The following is a 19,547-nucleotide window of genomic DNA, read 5'->3' as shown; positions in this document are numbered from 1 at the left end:
CTCAATTTTTAAATTTTTATAAATAATGCTACAACAAACATACTTAAACCTACACCTTGGTACACACATCCAAGTATATATGTGTAATCTAAATTCCTAGAACTATAAGTGCTCAGATGAGGCACTATAACAATAGAAAGATAATATTTAGGAGTATTCATCTATTTAAAAATTTTTCAAAAGATATCTTCTTCATACAGAAGCAGCTGAGAATTACTAAACAGAGCTTAGATTGGAGACAGGGTGAAATTGAGTTTGCTAAGACAAAACAGGAAGCTTCTGTTGTGATCCACAAGAGAAAACATTAAGGATGAAACTGAGGATTTGGTAGCAAGGCTCAAAGAATACTGCAAGAAACACTCAGTATGCAGAATTAACTAAAATTAAAGACCCCTATAGCGGGTGCCACAGCTCACTTGGCTAATCCTCTGCCTGTGGCACCGGCAACCCAGGTTCTAGTCCCGGTTGGGATGCTGGATTCTGTCCTGGTTGCTCCTCTTCCAGTCCAGCTCTCTGCTGTGGCCCGGGAAGGCAGTGGAGGATGGCCCGAGTGCTTGGGCCCTGCTCCTGCATGGGAGGCCAGGAGGAAGCACCCGGCTCCTGGCTTTGGATCAGCACAGCGCCCGGCCGTGACAGCCGTTTGGGGGGTGAACCAATGGAAGGAAGACCTTTCTCTCTGTCTCTCTCTGTCTCTCTCACTGTCTAACTTTGCCTGTCAAAAGAAAAAAAAAAAAAAAAAAAAGACCCCTATAGATTATATGCAGTCTGAAGAATGTGTTGATTTCTAGTTCATGACCATGGACTAAGTAATAACATCTAGTCTCTGTACAAGATTTCCACCAAAACAATTCAAAATGTATTTGGATAAAAGGATGAATACAATACAAAACAAACAAACATAAAATCATGACATGAGGATAATATCAGAAAGCATGAAGAAGAAGCAGAAGAGCAGCTTGATCTATCATCAAGAGCAGTTTATCAGGGGCCAGCACTGTGGCTTAGCAGGTAAAGCCACTGCCTGCAGTGCTGGCACCCCATATGGATGCCAGTCCGAGTCCTAGCTGCTCCACTTGTGATCCAGCTCTCTGGTATGGCCTGGGAAGACAGCGGAGGATGGTCTAAGTCCTTGGGCCTCTGTATCTGCGTGGGGGACCTGGAGAAGCTCCTGGCTCATACCCAGCTGTTGCAGCCATCTGGGGAGTGACCCAGTGGATTGAAGACCTCTAACTCTGCCTTTTAAATAAATAAATAGATAAATAAATAAATCTTTTTAAAAAAGAAAAGAGTAGTTTATCAGTAGCAGAAACCATGAAAAGACAATTAAAATATTCAAAAGCTTGGTTGACGAGTTCTGCTGTAGCACTGTGACTTTAGACAAGTCATCTAATATCTCTGAGCTTTGATTTCATCATTAACAAAATGAAGACAGTCATATCCATTCTATATTTATCGTAACACTTTAACAAATGAATGCATTTAAGCAAAACTTTAAAATAGCACCTAGCACGTAAGTGCAAAATTCAAGATTATTATTATTGATGCCTTAAGGTCCCAAATTCATTGACATATGATGACCTTTTTTAAGAGTATCATCACACCATTTAGTCCAAAAGCAAGTAATATTTACAAAAAGTATTATATGCATATATTTAAAAGATTTATTTATTTTATTTTAAAGGCAAAGTTAGAGAGAGAGAGGGAAACAGAGAGATGTTTCATCCACTGGCTCACTTCCCAGATGGCTGCAACGGCCAGGACTGGGTCATGCAGAAAACAGGAGCCAGGAACTCCATGCAGGTCTCCCATTTGGGTAGCAGGGGTCCAGTCACTTGGGACATCTTCCACTGTCTTCCCCAGGCCATTAGCAGAGAGGTGAATCCAAAGCAGTGCAGCCAGAACAGAAAACAGTGCACACTTGGGATGCCAGTGTCACAGGCAGTGCTTATACAAGTGACACCAGAATGCCGCCCCCACAAACAAGTTTTATAAATATTTTCATCAGTTTTTAGTTTTAGAATCTAATATTCAATGAGTTCTGGAAACTGCATATTAAAACTTTAGTATCTTATTTTTCTTAGATGTTATTTAAGAAGACATTTTAACTTTAAACTATGCCAACAGAAAATAGGCACAAAGCAAAGCCACAAAACAGCATAAGGAGAAGTTAAATATCTCTTGCCTTGAATTTACAAAAATTTGTATGAAGAGATACTTTAACACATTTTGAAATGTGAATTCTTTACAAATTAACAATTATTACATTACAGAATGCTGATAACACTTAAATACTTTCCATAGGCTAAAAATTCATTAGTGTAAAAAATAAAAGTTTTTATATATATAGAAACTGATATATATAGTAGAATATTAGTATAAGCAGACCTTGTGACATATACTTATGCCACAAAGGATGGAAGTAAAAAAGAGACAGAACTAAAACGATTATGTCAAGTTTGATAAGAAACAGGATTATTTACATAGCCTTAAAACAGCCTTCCCATGGATTACTAATTAAAATGGACAAGGTAAATTCTACACAGAAACTTTGCAGACCCTACCTTAATCAAGTGATCAAAATTAGTATCAAAAATAAGGAACAGAATGACATCATGTGCCTTCTGATATGATGTACTGAGGACATAACATCATTATATGACATTTGTGCCAAGAATGTGTAAACCAAATCTAACCATGCAGACCACCATATAAAAGTAAATTGAGACCATTCTATAATGGATATAAAAGACCATTTGGGTAGGAGGAATAACTAATTATGTTTCATAGCACCGAAGTATAACTATGATTAACAATAATTGTCTATTTCAAAACAGCTAGTATAAAAGATTTTAAATGTTTCCAAAACAAATAAATGATAAATGTCTGGGGTGATAGTATGCTACTTACCCTGATCATGCTACATTACATACAAGCATCGAAATATCACATAATAGGCCCAAAATATGTACAATTAGTATGTATCACTTAAAAATGAAAAATACATTAAAAGAAATTAGTGTGTAGTCTTTAGGCTGTCAAGGTCATGAAACAGAACAGGTGAGAAACCATTACAGACTAAAGTAGACAAAAATGAGCTAACAATTAAATTCAAAGTGGTATTCTAGAATGGGTCCTAGACTGTAAAAAAACAACCATAGAGAACATTTATATGCTTTATATATGCATACATACATAACATATATTATAGATGCAGAGCATATGTGGGTGTGAACGTGAAAAAGTATTACAAGTTGATGAATTAAGTGAAGGGAGCAGCTGAATTCATTTTTCTATTATAATTACTCTATAATTATTAGGAAGTTAGATTTTGATATTCTAGATATTATATATTCTAAAGCTACAATAATTAAAACAGTGCTGGCATAAGATAAGACAGATCACTGGGACAGAAAAAATATTTAAGAATATTTTTTGGATACATGAATTCTGTTAACCCTAAAGAGTGGGACTGGGAAACTTCTTGGTGATCAGGTTACCAAGGAAAACAAACAGTCAAGCACTATGACCAATGCAGCTTGTTTAAAGTATCTTTAAAACATTAAACAGAAGTGAGCTAGTTAGCTGTTCTTTCGTTTCCTTGCTACAAATAGGTACTTCTTCTGAATTCTAATGGAAGGTACAGAGGCAGAATCTGAAAAACTGAGCTTGCATGTTCCTCACAAAAATTGGATGGATGGGGACCAGCAGTATGATGCAGAGGGTTAAGCTGCTGCCTGCAGTGCCTGAGTCCCATACAGGTGCCGGTTCAAGTCCTCTTGCTTCCAATTCAGTTCCCTGCTAATGCACCTGGAAAAGCCACAAAAACGGATCAAGTGTTTGGGCCCCTGCCACCCATGTGGGATTGGGATGAAGATCGTGGCTTCAGCCTAGCTCAGCCATGGCCATTGCAGCCATTGGAGAGTAAATCATTGAATAGAAGATTTCTCTCCTCTCTCTATCTCTTCTCTTACTCATTCTGACTCTCTGTAACTCTTTCAAAAACTTTTAAAAAAAATCTTAAAAAAATAGATGATAAAATGAATAACAGCACAATCTAGTAATCAGGTATTCAAACTTCATATATTGGTTAGACTATGAATAGGAGACTAAGAACTAAAAAAATGTTAAAGCAAATGTCACATAAATATGATTTCCTATTCAGCAAATAAAAATTAACACAAAGAAAATAACATATGCAGCAACAGTAATAGAAAACCAAAATAACAGAAGACAATGCCATGAACACCATACATCAATGTTAAGACAATTATAGTATAAGTGAATTAAAACATAAATTTAGACACAGCTATAATCCCCAGATAAAACACAGTTGTACAACTCTTATACTTTCCCAGAAGAAAATGTGGAAAACAAAACAAAAAAAGAACTATCTCAATTCTCTCATTTCCTTTCAAATGTGAAGCATGACTTGAGATTATGAGTAAATTATATTTGGGCTAATGAAAGTTTGAGATAAAGGGCAGATGGGAAGTTCAAGTATCATGATAAGTGAAGAAAAACAACAAGATCAATATTCAACCACTTTCCACAAACTCTAAAAAGAATAATAAACATAATCAGACACATATGTTTTAACAGCGACTGTTTGGGGCCAGCATTGTGGCATAGTGAATTAAATTGCCACCTGCGACACTGGCATCTCTTACAGGTGCTGGTTCGAGTCCCAGCTGCTCAACTTTCGATTTAGTTCCCTACTAATGTGCTTGGAAAAGCAAGAAAGATAAATGCTTGTGCCCCTGCACCCACATGGGTTTGGCCCAGGCCAAAGCCAGGAGCCAGGAGCTTCTTCTGAGTCTCCTACGTGGGTACAGGGGCCCAAACACTGAGCCATCTTCCGCTGCTTTCCCAGGAGCATTAGCAGGAAGCTGGGATCACAAGCAGGGCAGCTGGGTCTGGAACTGATGCCCAGATAGGATGCTGGTGTCATAGGCAGTGGCTTTATGAGCTATGCCACAAAACTGGGCCCATGACTGTTCTATTTAAGTGGAGAATCAAGAAAAATGAATAAAGTTAGATGATTCAAAAGAATTAATTATAGCAAAAATAAAGCAACATTTCTGTAATAAACTTTTAATATGAAATTTTCACTTTATTCTCTTTTGAAATTCATGTTACTTTAGGGTAAAGTATAACCTAAGCATTCCATATTATCACATTGAAAAGAATGATAAACCCCTAAACATCACCTACACCTAAGTATGAAGTAGGTATTTTTGTCTACATGAGTATTTGCAGTGGACAAAATAACTCTTTCCCTTTTTATGCACAATTAAGTTGACTAATTATTCAAGTCACTTTTAGACTAGATAATTTGTTGAATTCTTGCTCTTTCTATCCAACTTGTGCATGAATCCAAAAAGTTCTGAAATCTGCAAAAGCCACCCAAGCTTATTTATCAAGTTTACTACAGACTAAGCCACATCTAAAGTTTAATATCATCAATACCCAGAAAAGTGACAATACAATCATGAAAAAGAAAAGAAAAACTCCCATTACATTATGAATTAATCAAAAGTTCTGAAATTGTTATGACAGTAATTGGTGGCATTTTTCTTGTAAAGGCAATAGTGTTTACCTTAAGTTTGTAAGACACATTATAGCTGAAGCTCTCAGTTCTTTCCTGCTCTCACACACTTGAAGATATCCACACCTATCAGTAATATTCAATCATTATGGCAATAATTCTGAAAAGAGGTAGCTGAAGTAAAGAATTATCAACCACATTCTATAAAAGGATTTCTTGCTAATTATATGATTTCAGTGAAGCTTAACTTTCTAAAATGACACAGAAGAAATATCAGTAAACTCCTACCTGTTCTGGCATTGCTCCATGTTCAATTCCAGTCTTCAATAATCTGTAGCAATTACCAAACAGATCCCATTTTGTGAGATCATGAGCACTAAAATAAACAAAAATGCATTAACTTTTCTAGAGTGGAAAGAAATTAAAATTTGAGATGAGTTTCAGTAAGAAGATAAAATCATTTTCTTGTAGAAATGAAAAAAGTCCACAAAGGGGTATGTGTGTATGTGTTTGAGAAAAAGAGAGAGAGATTTTCCATAAACTTTCTTAAGTAGGCTGGGACTAGGAATTCATGAAAAAAATAAACACCAATAAAACTTCACACATTTTACCAAAGATTTCTACCACAAGGTAATGTTAAAATAATATTGGACAGATGGGTAAGCCCTTCTTTCTAGCATAGGTTACACTAAATACATTTTAAACCAATTATCTTGGGGCTGGCACCGTGGCACAGCAGGTAAAGCCGCTGCCTGCAGTGCCAGCATCCCATATGGGTACCAGTTCAAGTCCCGGCTGCTCCACTTCCCATCCAGCTCTTTGCTATGGCCTGGGAGAGCAGTAGAAGATGGCCCAAGTCCTTGGGTCCCTGCACCCACATGGGAGACCTGGAAGAAAACTCCTGGCTCCTGGATTCAGATTAGCACAGCCTTGGCCTTTGCAGCCAACTGGGGAGTGAACCAGTGGATAGAAGACCTTTCTCTCTCTCTCTCTCTCTCTCTCTCTCTCTCTCTCTGCCTCTCTGTCTCTCCTTCTCTCTTTGTGTAACTCTGACTTTCAAGTAAATAAGTAAATCTTTAAAAATAAAACAAATTAACTGACAACTTAAAATTACAACCACGTGATTGTTCTGAGGCAGATTGGTATTCATGAAATGGAAATAAAGACAAAACTAGGGGAAAAGAAACACAGGAACTGGCACCCATATGGGATGCCGGATCACAGATGTTGGCTTAACCAGCTGTGCCACATTGGTGGCCCCAGCAGAGGGCTTCAGAATGAGTTAATGATGACATTTTAAATTCTCATGAACTCTACTACTAAAAATAGGCCTTTTGTGCTGGCACTGTGACTCACTTGGTTAATCCTCCACCTGCAGTACTGGCATCCCATATGGGTGCCGAGTTCTAGTCCTGGTTGCTCCTCTTCCAGTCAGCTCTCTGCTGTGGCCTGGGAGGGCAGTGGAGGATGGCCCAAGTGCTTGGGGCCCTGCACCTGCATGGAAGACCAGGAGGAAGCACCTGGCTCCTGGCTTCGGATCAGCATAGCTCTGGCCATAGTGGCCATTTGGGGGGTGAACCAACGGAAGAAGACCTTTCTCTCTCTTTCCCTCTCACTTTCTAATTCTGTCAAATTAAAAAAAAAAAAAAATAGGCCTTTTAAATATTGGCTGTCAACTTTTAATTTCAAGTGACAAAAATTTCTTAAAGAGTTTGATCAAGCAATTAAGATGCTGGTTGAGATGCCCAGGCTGGAGTGCCTGGGTCTGACTTGCAACTCCAGACTTGAACTTTCTGCTAATACAAACTCTAGGGAGCAGTGATTGGGTTCCTGCCACACACATTACGTGGGATACCTGGACTGAACTTGTTGTTCAGGGCCCTGAATCAGGACCATTGCAGGCTTCTGAGGAGTGGGCCAGGGGATGGGAGCGAGCACTTTCTTTTGTGTAAGTGTGTGCACATGATGTGCTCTATCTCACTCTTTTGTCTGTGTCTCTCTCTGGCTCTCAAATAAATTTTTAAAAAATCAACTAGGAGTTTATTGTCTTCACAGAATTCAAAATTATAATTTGAAAAAACACCAGTCACTGATCTGAATCTTTCTTATTCAAATCCAACTATTCTGTCAACACAATTAAGAACACATTACCAAACAATGAGACAAGAATAATTTAGTAAAAGGCCTCACAGGAACAACTTTCATGGCTTTTCCTAAAATCTTATTCTTTTACATTCACTTATTTGACAAATAAAAATTATATATATTTATCATATACGACATGTTGTTTTGAAATCGATGGAGCAAGGACAAAATGTCTTAGATCCATGTTGACCTCTCACCTACAAAACAGCAAGCAGGCCCATATTTCTCTGCTCTACTATAGCCCTGCCCTGCCAAGATCAACCCTGCCCTTCCAAGACCAGCCCTGCCCTGCCTGGACTGCTGGACACAGCACAATCTGAAGAATCTAGCTATCACCCTGAGCTTCCTCCACTCCACCCAACTCAGCAACTCAGAGACCAGCCCCAGGCGCGATCCCTCACAGGTCACACTGTAATCTCACAGGAACTTCAGAACTATCCCAAGCTCTCACTCTGTCACAGCAGCTCATGACTCCCCAGACCCTTCCTGCCACTTTGTTTGTTATAAAACACTGGTCTATAAGGGAAGGTGCTCTCTCTCTCTGCTGTGTTTGCTGGCAACTCTGGGCCAAGTGTTCTCCTGAGAGTGAGCCCCTCCCAGGCTTTATTCTAAATAAACCTGGTCTGGTTGTGGCTTCATACTCTGTCTCTCCTTTCCTGACAGAAATACACATACATTGTGGAATGGCTAGATCTAGCTCATGAACATAAATTTTCTCATTTTTTTTGTGTGTGGTGAGAACACTTCAAATTTACTGTTAGTGATTTTTAATACAATGCATTGTTATTAACTATGGCTACCATACTGTTCAATGAACTGACTCTCCCTAACTAAAATTTGGTGTCTTTTGACCAACATCATCCCACTTACTCCTATCTTACTTGTTATTTGTCAATTTTTCTAAAAGCTATCAATTCAAAGTTGCATCTCTAAAATGAGCATATAATTTTTAAAATATTGACTTAAATTTGTACAGTGTAAAGTCATCACATTAAATGATAAATCATCATTGATGATAATCTTACACAAATCAAAATAAAAAAATATAAATCATCTGGAGAAAATCTGAGCGAAGAAAAAGAACACCATTTCCCTTTGTTATATGAATGTTAAAGACAGTCATTTTGTACAGGTGGACTAGTTTGTCATTCACGAAATCTACTTTAAATAAATGACGTACTTGTGAAAAGAAGTTAACCGTTTTAACGTAGAAAGAACATTGTAAATATCATCATCATCAGCTTCTTCTCCCTACAAATAAACATAACCTCATTATGATGACTTCAACTAATATTCACATTAAAGCACATTAATGTTTACTGTAAAAATGAAAATTTATTATATAGATAGTATTCACTGTAGATAACAAGAAAAGTATAAATAAGCAAACACATACCAAGAAATCCTGAAACACCCGTAATCCCAACACAGAGATAGCTATTTCTCATATTTTAAATACTATGATAGACAAGAATTCATGTACTTTTTTGATGAATACTATAGGATAAATTCCTGAAACTGAAATTGCTGAGTTAAAGGACACAGACTTTGAAAGATTTAGATTACTTGAAAGATTTTACTGATTGCCAGTTACTTCTGTAGCTTTAAACAACAGTTGAAAAAAAATGAGAAGTTCCCATAGCAACAAAAAGGTCTTGTAAAAATTGTTTACATGGACTAAAAAGACCTATACCCTGTGAGAACATAAAGGACTACAGGGCTTTCAGACTGCTTTATACAGACTGGGAAAAGAGGAAGAAAAGTTGGGATATAGCTGTTATTTTGGGCATACTACTGTTGGTAAGAAGACATTTCTTATAAGCCCACTTAATTTTTATGTTCTGCTCATCAGCACATAGCAATAACTTGGTAATATTAAAATGCAAATTAGGGTCCAAGAATAGGAAATGAAATAATGAAAACCAGACTTTTCTCAAATGAGAAAAAAACCTAGCTTTTATCAAACAGATTTTTAAAATAAAGTATAACCAAGGCTTTTAGGATATACAATTACAATAATGTTGCTAAGTTGTGAAAGAGATAGAATTCCATTACATTAAAATGAAAACAATTTATACATTCAGTTATCTTGAATAACTATAAGCTAAAATTACTGTATTTACACATCAATTTTTTTTTTTTTTTTTTACACATCAATTTTAAAACAGACCTCTTGCAATAGATCTTCCACAGAATGATTGAATCGATCTACGAACTCATCAATCAGCTGGCTTCGAGCTATGTCAACTCTGTTCTGGATGGTATATTCTTCACTGCATAAGATGCTATATGTTTTGCTGCAAGCTTCTAGAACATCTGATTCTACGTGTTTCTCCACAACAAACTTAATCTGTTTTAATAAAGCATCTAGATGCTGAGGAGAAAAAAAAAGAAAAACTGTGATACTTAGATTATAAATACAAGTTAGCATCTTTCAGATACGAAACCAAAATGATTAAATGAAAATTAAAATAAACCAGTTAAATTAAACTACTAATTGCACAATTTTATTTTCATATTGTCTTACCTTTTCCATTCTACCTGTGCTATAAATTTCTAGATCAAAATACTGTGGAATTTGTAGCAAGTTTGCTACCTTCTCTGCATCTGCAGAATACTAGGAGACAAGCCAAGAAAAAAAGCGGTTAACTACTTTAGTAGGACAGTGAGAGCAAACAGCAGCATGTTATCATAAAACAGCATGTTAAAATAAAACAGCATGAAACTGTACCTTTGACAGTAACATAGGAAGTGTGATAATAAAATGTTCAGTCAATTTGTTTCGATCATCAATTTGAGTTTTCCTTTCTTTGGCAGTTAGCACCTAGAAGTAAATTACAATGGAAAAAGAATAATAATGTCATGTTTTAATTTATAAATTTTAAATGTTAAAATGAATAATGAAGTGCTGGCAGACAATGTAACTGATATTGTTATTAGAAACATAAATGAATCAACTGAAATAACTACTTGTTTACATTAAGTAAAAATATAAACCTAAAACAGTATAATTATGAATATAAAAATACTGTAATTAATGAAAACAATTTTTCTAGAGTTTTAACTTCACTGTGTTGAGACCTCTCCTATGATGAATACATATATAATTTTTGAAGTAAAACAGCAACAGAAGTTAACTAATTCTCATTTATTTTTAACATATAAATAAATTCATCTCTAGACTCATTTCTCTCCTCATAACTAAGCTCATTAACCTGTTAGCAGTCATTGTTCACATTTAAGCTGATAATGCTTATCACTTCATCCTGTATCCAGCCATAGGTGATTTCAAATATGAATCATTAAAATGAGGGCTCACTTTAAGTTAATCATTTCCTCCAATATACTCTGCATTTTGTTATCTTGAAGAGATTTCCAATAATAAAGGTAAAGAGTTTTACAGAAAATAAACATTCCAACATAAACTGCCACATTATAAGTGCCAATTATAAATTGTTACTAGTTAAGTACATACATGCATAAAAAATAACAGTGTCTCTTATCTGATTGTTGCTCAGTCTTTCAAACATATAAAATAATTACTTGGGAAAACAAGAGCAAAACCATAGTGCTTAGTTCTGCTTAAAGCAATTAACTGGGGGCCGGTGCTGTGGCACAGTGGGTTAACGCCTTGGCATCCCATATGGGCGCCAGTTCAAGATCCAGCTGCTCTACTTCAGATCCAGCTCTCTGCTATGGCCTGGGAAAGCAGTAGAAGAAGGGTCAAGTCCTTGGGTCCCTGCATCCACGTGGGAGACCAGGAGGAAGCTCCTGGCTCCTAGTTTCAGAATGGCGCAGCTCCGGCCATTGCGGCCAATTGGGGAGTGAACCATCGGATGGAAGACCTTTCTTTCTCTCTCTCTCTGCCTCTCCTCTCTGTGTAACTCTGACTTTCAAATAAATAAATAAATATTTTTTAAAAAAGCAATTAACTGACTACATGTAAATGGAATGTATTCGGCATATTTGAAATAAAAAATTCATGTGATGTAAGGACACTGATTTTAGGGAAACAGACATTTTTAACTAAATAATCATTATGTTGGACACTCTATATATATATACATGAATTCATCAGGTCCTCACAATACTTCTGATGGAATAGCAATAACAGCATGACATCTATAAAGGGTGAAATTGTCCATATCTAACAAAATTGTATACATATCTTCTTTTGGCCCAATAATCCCATTCTAGCAATGTATTCCACTAGCAGACCTGATGTAAGTATAAAATCACATATGCACAAGATTATTCATTACATATTATTTAACAGTAATACAAAAGAGTTAATTTAAAAGATGTACATATTTATCATAGATGAGATCACAACACAGTGAGATTAAAACTCTATAAAAATTATTTTTACTGGTTCCAGTATTTTTAAATTTCACAATTATGAACACCTTAACTTTCTTATGGCTATAATATTATTCATTACATTGATATAAAAATAAAAATCGAGCAGTATCCAGAATATACTGTGAAAGCAAGAAAGGAAAAGTATGTAAAGTATGGTATCTTTCATAAAAGATTAGGAGTAGGGGCCGGCGCCGTGGCTTAACAGGCTAATCCTCCGCCTTGTGGCACCAGCACACCGGGTTCTAGTCCCGGTTGGGGCACCGGGTTCTATCCTGGTTGCCCCTCTTCCAGGCCAGCTCTCTGCTATGGCCCGGGAAGGCAGTGGAGGATGGCCCAAGTCCTTGGGCCCTGCACCTGCATGGGAGACCAGGAGAAGCACCTGGCTCCTGGCTTTGGATCAGCGCGATGCGCCGGCTGCAGTGGCCATTGGAGGGTGAACCAACGGCAAAAAGGAAGACCTTTCTTTCTGTCTCTCTCTCACTATCCACTCTGCCTGTCAAAAAAAAAAAAAAAAAAAAGATTAGGAGTGTGGGGGGGTGAAGGATAAGAAAACACATATCTGGATATGTATGCATTTACTACAAGGATGAATCATAAATAAATAAAAATGGTTACTGTCAGGAAGGGGGTATATAAGGGAAACAATTAATAAAATTCCTCTAAACATATCAAAAATTATGTATTTATTTGAAAAGCAAGGAGAAATGAGACCAGAGAGAAAATGTGCTTCCAGCTTTTGGTTTTCTTTTCAAATACCTGCAATGGCTGGAGGGCCAGGCTGAAGCCAGGAGTTAGGAACTCAATCCATCTCTCTAATGTGGGTGCCAGTGATCCAATCACTTGAGCCATCACCTTCTGCCTCTCAGGGGGTTTATTAGCAAGAAGTTGGGATTGGGAGTGGAGTCTACACTGGAACCCAGGTGCTCCAATATGGCATTCAGGTGCCCCAACTAGTGTCTTATTTTCTAGGCCAAATGCCTACCCTGAATGTACCTTTCTTTCTACATGGTCTTGACTTTTCAAACTATGAAAATTTTTACCTATTCCAAAAGAATAATTTTTTTTTTTTTAAATCAAAGAGGGGGTTGGCATAATGATGCAGCATCTGCAGTGCTGACATCTCATATGGGTGCTGGTGCTACTCTTGGATGCTCCACTTCCGTTCCAGCTCTCTGCTAATGTGCCTGGGAAAGCAGCAGAGAATGTGCCAAGTATTTGGGCCCCTGTACCCACGTGGGAGACCCAGAAGCAGCTGCTGGCTCCTGACGGATTCAGATCCAGCAGCTGTGTCCATTTGGGGAGTGAACCAGCACATGGAAGATCTCTGTCTCACCTCTCTGTCACTATAACTCTGACTTTCAAGTAAATAAATGAACTTTATAATAAAATCAAAGAGGTAAAGTTCCTGCTGGGAAAAATCTGAAATATAAAAGTCCATATGACTCTATGATTTAAATATATATGTATAATTTATCTTTCCTTATCTATGTCTACTAAAAGTGCCTAGGACTTGATCTTCACACAGCACTCTCTTTAGCTGATTCTCGTGCTCAGGCAGCATGGAATCCAGACCCTCAATTATCCCTGTACTTCCTGGTATTCATTACCTTGCAGGATCTCTTCCCACAATGAATAAAGGTGACTTATGTAACCAACAGGATATTGTGTAATTTTTTAGGACATACGAGATATACCACTGCCTGCCTTAGATTCTACTGGATCATTCATTCCAGGAAAGGTCAACAGTCATGTCATGAAAATACTCAAATAGTCCCATGAAAATGTCCAGGGAGCTCTAAGACAGCACAAAAACAGCGGTAACTTGCCAGTTATGTGAGTGAACCACTGGTTAAGTAGATCATGCAGTCTAAGTCAAACCTTCAGAAGCTTAAGCTCTGGTTAACAGCTTGACTAAAATCTTATGAGATACTCTAAGCCAAAAGAACAGTTTAAGGCATTTCTGTTCTGAATTTTTACTCATAGTAACTGTATAAGTTAATGGAGGCTTGTTGTTTTAAGCCCCTAAATTTTGGAGTAATTTCTTGCATGACAATAGACAATTACACAAGCAATAAAGGTGAAAAGTAAACAGGGGGTAACTTGTTCTCCAATAAAAAGCTTTAAAAATGACAAGGCCAATAAATTAGCCTGAAAGGGCTATTATTAGTGCAAGTGGAGATACATAAATAAGTAAAATATATAAATAAGTAAAAGCATTTACTATCAAAACTTCAAAAAGACTCAAAAGCAAAGTAATAATCAATGATACTGTCATTCCTATTTCATCAATTTTCCTAAAGTTTCTTTTCTATAGCATTTTAAGTTAAATCCTTGTATATGAATTATTTCACCTTCAAGATTTTAAGCATAAGATGCTAAGAGATGAGACCTTAAAAAACAGTAAAACTTACCATGTCCAACAAAATTAAATAATATTTTCTTCATATTTTATATGAAATTCACAGTTTCCATAAAAGTTGTCTTTTCAGTTTGTTCAAATAAGGATTCTAGCAAGTATATTCGACTGGTATTTCCCTAAAACTTTAGTTTTTTTTTTTTTTTTTTTAAGATTTCTTCTACTTTATCTGAAAGTCAGAATTACAGACAGGGAGAGGGAGATAGAGAGGGAGAAAAGAGAGACAGAGATCTTCACCTGCTGGTTCACTCTCCACTTGGCCATAATGACCAGGGCTGGGCCAGGCTGAAGCCAGGGACTAAGAGTTTCACGCAGGTTTCTCATGTGGGTAGAGGGGCCCAAGGATTTGGGCTATCATTTGCTGCTTTCCCAGGCGCACTATTAGGGAGCTGGATCAGAAGTGGAGCATCAGGGACTTGCACCAGCACTCACACAGGATGCCGTTGCTACAGACAGTGGCTTTACTCACTACACCACAGTGCTGGCCCCTAAAATTTCAGTTTCTAAAAGTTACTCCTTTTCTATATTCTGAATTTGGCTAAGTAAATCTCTGTTGGCTCATTCTAACATTTTCTTCTACCTTTTTGTTTTCTGGAAAACTGGTGATTACCTCTAGAAGCTTGATTATACTCAGATTCTACCATCCTTCCAGGAGTACTTCAAAGGCGATAGTTTCATTTTCAGTTGTGGTAAACTTTTTGGGAAGTCCTGTTTATTTCTTTTTTTTCTTTTTTAAAAAATTTGACAGGCAGAGTTAGACAGTGAGAGAGAGAGACAGAGAGAAAGATCTTCCTTCCGTTGGTTCACCCCCAAAATGGCCGCTACGGCCGGCACGCTGCACTACACTGCACTGATCCGAAGCCAGGAGCCAGGTGCTTTTTCCTGGTCTCCCATGCAGGTGCATGGCCCAAGCAATTGGGCCATCCTCCACTGCACTTCCAGGCACAGTAGAGAGCTGGACTGGAAGAGGAGCAACTGGGACTAGAACCTGGTGCCCATATGGGATGCCGGCGCCACAAGCAGAGGATTAACCAAGTGAACCACGGTGCCGGCCCCAGTCCTGTTTATTTCTTAAATATGTATTTATTTCAAATGTGGGGGGAGAGAGAGAGAGAGACAGACAGACACCGAGACTTTCCATCTGCTTGTTCACTCCCCAAATGTGTACAACCTGTAGGGCTGGGACAGGCCAAAGCCAGTAGTTTGGAACTCAATCCTGGTCTCCTGTGTGGAATGACAGGGACACAACTACTTGAACCATCAGCTGCTGCCTTCCTGGGTGAGCATTAGCAGGAAGAGGCAGGACTCAAACACAAGCACTCTGATAATGGGATCCAGGTGTCCACAGCAGCATTCTTTTTTTTTTTTTTGACAGGCAGAGTGGACAGTGAGAGAGAGAGACAGAGAGAAAGGTCTTCCTTTATCGTTGGTTCACCCTCCAATGGCCGCTGTGGCCGGCGCACCGCACTGATCCAAAGCCAGGAGCCAGGTGCTTCTGGTCTCCTACGTGGGTGCAGGGCCCAAGGACTTGGGCCATCCTCCACTGCACTCCCGGGCCACAGCAGAGAGCTGGACTGGAAGAGGGGCAACTGGGACAGAATCCGGCGCCCCGACAGGGACTAGAACCTGGTGTGCCAGAGCCGCAGGCATAGGATTAGCCTATTCAGCCGTGGCGCCAGCCCACAGCAGCACTCTTAACTACTATACTAAATTTAATCAGAGGGTTCAGATGACCTCAGATTAATCTACCCATTATTAATTTCTCATCAAGTTTTCATTGAAAATTTTTATTTAGATTATTTTATTATGATGACAAAATAGTAATATTCTATCATACCCCTTTCATTAATTACCAGTTACGCTTTTATCAAAAAATACTTGCCTCATAAACTATTCAACTACCATGAAATCTTAATATCTCTAATAAAAGAAAATTAAATATGAGGTGCCCTTCCGACATGATGGACTATGAAATACAAAAAAGCACTCTTGTCAAAACTCTATAACCTGATATGCCCAAGCTTTTAGAACTTTCAGGTTACAGAAGATTCTTGATGGAAAATACAAGTGTCATGAAATAAATGCTAAGAAAAATTAGAAGGAAAAATTGTTTCTCAACTGAAAGAGTTAAGCTGGTGAGGTGGTTAAGCTGCCACTTGTGATGCCAATATCCCATAATGGAATGCCTTTCAAAGAAACAATTCGTCAATGGAGGAAGAGTATATGTGTCTAATATTAATCTCTCTAGTTCTCTTAGAGTACTCATTGAGGAGAGTTATCTTTGTGTGACTTTTATTTTCAACATATAGTCTTTAAATCTGGAGCATATCTTTTTGCAGTCTACAGCTGGACCACCAGTCTGACAGTTTCTCTCTATTGATTGCAGTATTTATTCATATTCAACAATTTTTCAAAAAAAATTTATTTCACAGTTATAGACAGAGAGAAAGAGGTCTTCATTCCGTTGGTTCACCCCCTAAATGGCAGCTACAGCCCGATCTACGCTGATCCGAAGCCAGGAGCCAGGTGCTTCCTCCTGGTCTCCCACATGGGTGCAGGCGCCAGGGACTTGGGCCATCTTCCACTGCCTTCCTGGGCCACAGCAGAGAGCTGGACTGGAAGAGAAGCGAGGACTAGAACTGGTGCCCATATGGGATGCTGGCACCACAGGCGGAGGATTAACCAAGTGAGCCACAGCGCCAGCCCCTCAACAATTCTTAATGCAACTGCATTTGTCATTTTCAATTTGATAATCTGTATGTCCCATGTTTTTTTTGTTCATGTTCTTTATTGCATTTACTTAGATTCTTTGAACATTTTACCATTATAATTCCTCTTCATATTTTTTTCAAGTATGAGTGACTGGAGATTACTATGCATTTTTTAATTTACAAATGACTTCAGGTTATCACTGAGTTAATTACAGCAAAATATAACAATTTTGCTCCAATTTAGTTCCAAATCCTTCCCCTGTCCTTTGTGCTATTATTTTTATTTATTTATTTATTTTTTGACAGGCACAGAGAACAGTGAGAGAGAGAGACAGAGAAATGTCCTCCTTCCGTTGGTTCACCCCCCAAATGGCTGTCATGGCCAGCGCACCGTGCTGATTTGAAGCCAGGAGCCAGGTGCTTCTCCTGGTCTCCCATGTGGGTGCAGGGCCCAAGCACTTGGGCCATCCTCCACTGCACTCCCGGGCCACAGCAGAGAGCTGGACTGGAAGAGGGGCAACCGGGACAGAATCCGGTATGCTGGTGCTGCAGGTGAAGGATTAGCCTAGTGAGCCGCAGCACTGGCCTTTGTGCTATTATTACAAAATATATCTATAATCTCAGCATTACAGAGCTATAATTATGGATTTTAAATTATCGTGTCCCTTTAAGGAAATTGAAGACAAAACCATATATACACAGCTCTGTATATCCACCCACGCATCTATCAATTCTAATTTTCTTCATTCCTTTCTGTGGATTAGAGCTACCATATGGTGATATTCCTTATGTCCCTAAGGACTTCTTTTGATATTTCTTGTATGACAGGTCTTCTAGCAACACATTCTCTTGATCTTTTCCAAGGTATCGCTTTCTTACACTTTCAGTTTTGAAAGGTAATTTGCTGGACTTAATATTCTTGGTTATTATTTTGCAGACTTGCAGGGAATATGTCCATGCTGCTGTCTTCTCGACTCCACAATTTCTGATAAGAAGTCGATTTATAATTTCAACTGCCATTGTCCTAAACACAAGTTCTTGTTTATCTCGCATTGCCTTCAAGATTTCTTTGTCTTTACCTTTCACCAGGGTGACCACGCTGTGGCTAGGTTTTACCTTTAGTGTTTATTTTATTGGGGGTGTACTGGGCCCTTTGGATTACTTGGGACTAGAACCCGGGTGCAGGCGCCGCAGGTGGAGGATTAGCCTAGTGAGCTGCGGCGCTGGACAAATTTAAAAATTTCTGGATGGACTTTCCAACTCTAGATTTCTCCTTCTGTTTTAAATTAATTAGAGTTCTATTTCTTATTTCCATGTTTTTCTATAATTCACTGAACATATTTTTCTCTACTACCTTGAACATGTTTGTAAAAGGGCTCTAAAGTCTGCTAAATCATTATCTAGATTTAATGTAAAGCTAAGTACATTTTTCTCCCTGCGTATGGTCACAAACTATTGTTTCTTTACACGATTTTAAGTTTTCTTAAAAATTAGATACTTTCACAGAATAGCAAAATAGATGTTTTACATATTTTTATAAGCTTAATTTTTTAAAAAAAGGAATCTGTAATTTAACATGTGTGCTTTGTTTTCTCCCTGGTGTGTGGCTTCTGCTATTTCTTATTCTTATTTTTGTTTTGAGCCTGCCTTCCTAACAGTCTCCACTGTGTCTGAACAAATTAAATGTCAGACATGATTTGGGGATAGAATGTGCTCAAATTCTTCTTATCAGTAAGGCTTCTCCTGGTTGAGAAACCATCTGTTGTGGGTTTAAGAACCTATTCAACCTGGTCTTTATATATATATATGTGTGTGTGTGTGTGTGTGTATTTTATTATTTAATAAATATGAATTTACAAAGTGCAACTTTTGTATTATTGTGGCTTCCCCCCACCTCCCTCCCTCCCCTCTCCTATTCCCTTCTCCCATCCCGTCCTTCATTGAGTTTCACTTTCAACTGCCTTCATATACAGAAGATCAACTTAGTATATACTAAGCAAGGATTTCAACAGACTGCACTCACACAACCACACCAGGTATAGGGTATTGCTCGACTAGTAGTGTTGTTTTTAAGTTTCATAGTAATACACATTAAGGACAGAAATCCTATGTGGGGAGCCTGTACCCAGTGACTCCCATTGTTGATTTAACAATTGGCACTCTTATTTATGACGTCAGCAATCACCTGAGGCTCTTGCCATGAGCTGTCTAGGCTATGGAAGCCCCTTCAGTTCACCAACTCTGAACTTGTTTAGTCAAGGCCATATCACAGTGGAGGTTCCTTCCTCCCTTCAGAGAAAGGCACCTCCCTCCTTGATGGCCTGTTTCTTCCGCTGGGGTCTTGTTCACCAGGATCTTTCATTTAGAT

General features: G+C 38.2%; 1 protein-coding gene across 5 annotated transcripts in view; it reads right to left on the bottom strand.

Annotated features, from left to right (window-relative positions):
* STAG1 (STAG1 cohesin complex component) overlaps positions 1 to 19,547 on the bottom strand; it is a 362,716-nt gene that overhangs the window by 51,909 nt on the left and 291,260 nt on the right. For all 5 annotated transcript variants that reach the window (XM_062214276.1, XM_062214273.1, XM_062214286.1 and 2 more), the window contains 5 exons: positions 10,422 to 10,514; positions 10,218 to 10,307; positions 9,861 to 10,064; positions 8,871 to 8,941; positions 5,834 to 5,921 (listed from right to left, as the gene is read on the bottom strand). In XM_062214276.1, the coding sequence (XP_062070260.1) occupies positions 5,834 to 5,921; positions 8,871 to 8,941; positions 9,861 to 10,064; positions 10,218 to 10,307; positions 10,422 to 10,514 (546 nt within the window). The remainder of the gene's footprint in view (positions 1 to 5,833; positions 5,922 to 8,870; positions 8,942 to 9,860; positions 10,065 to 10,217; positions 10,308 to 10,421; positions 10,515 to 19,547) is intronic.

The sequence above is a fragment of the Lepus europaeus genome, chromosome 2 (genome assembly GCF_033115175.1).
Source record: "Lepus europaeus isolate LE1 chromosome 2, mLepTim1.pri, whole genome shotgun sequence".
Lineage (NCBI taxonomy): Eukaryota > Metazoa > Chordata > Mammalia > Lagomorpha > Leporidae > Lepus > Lepus europaeus.
The sequence above is the reverse complement of the archived record's forward strand: the minus strand, read 5'-3'. Positions and strand labels throughout refer to the sequence as shown.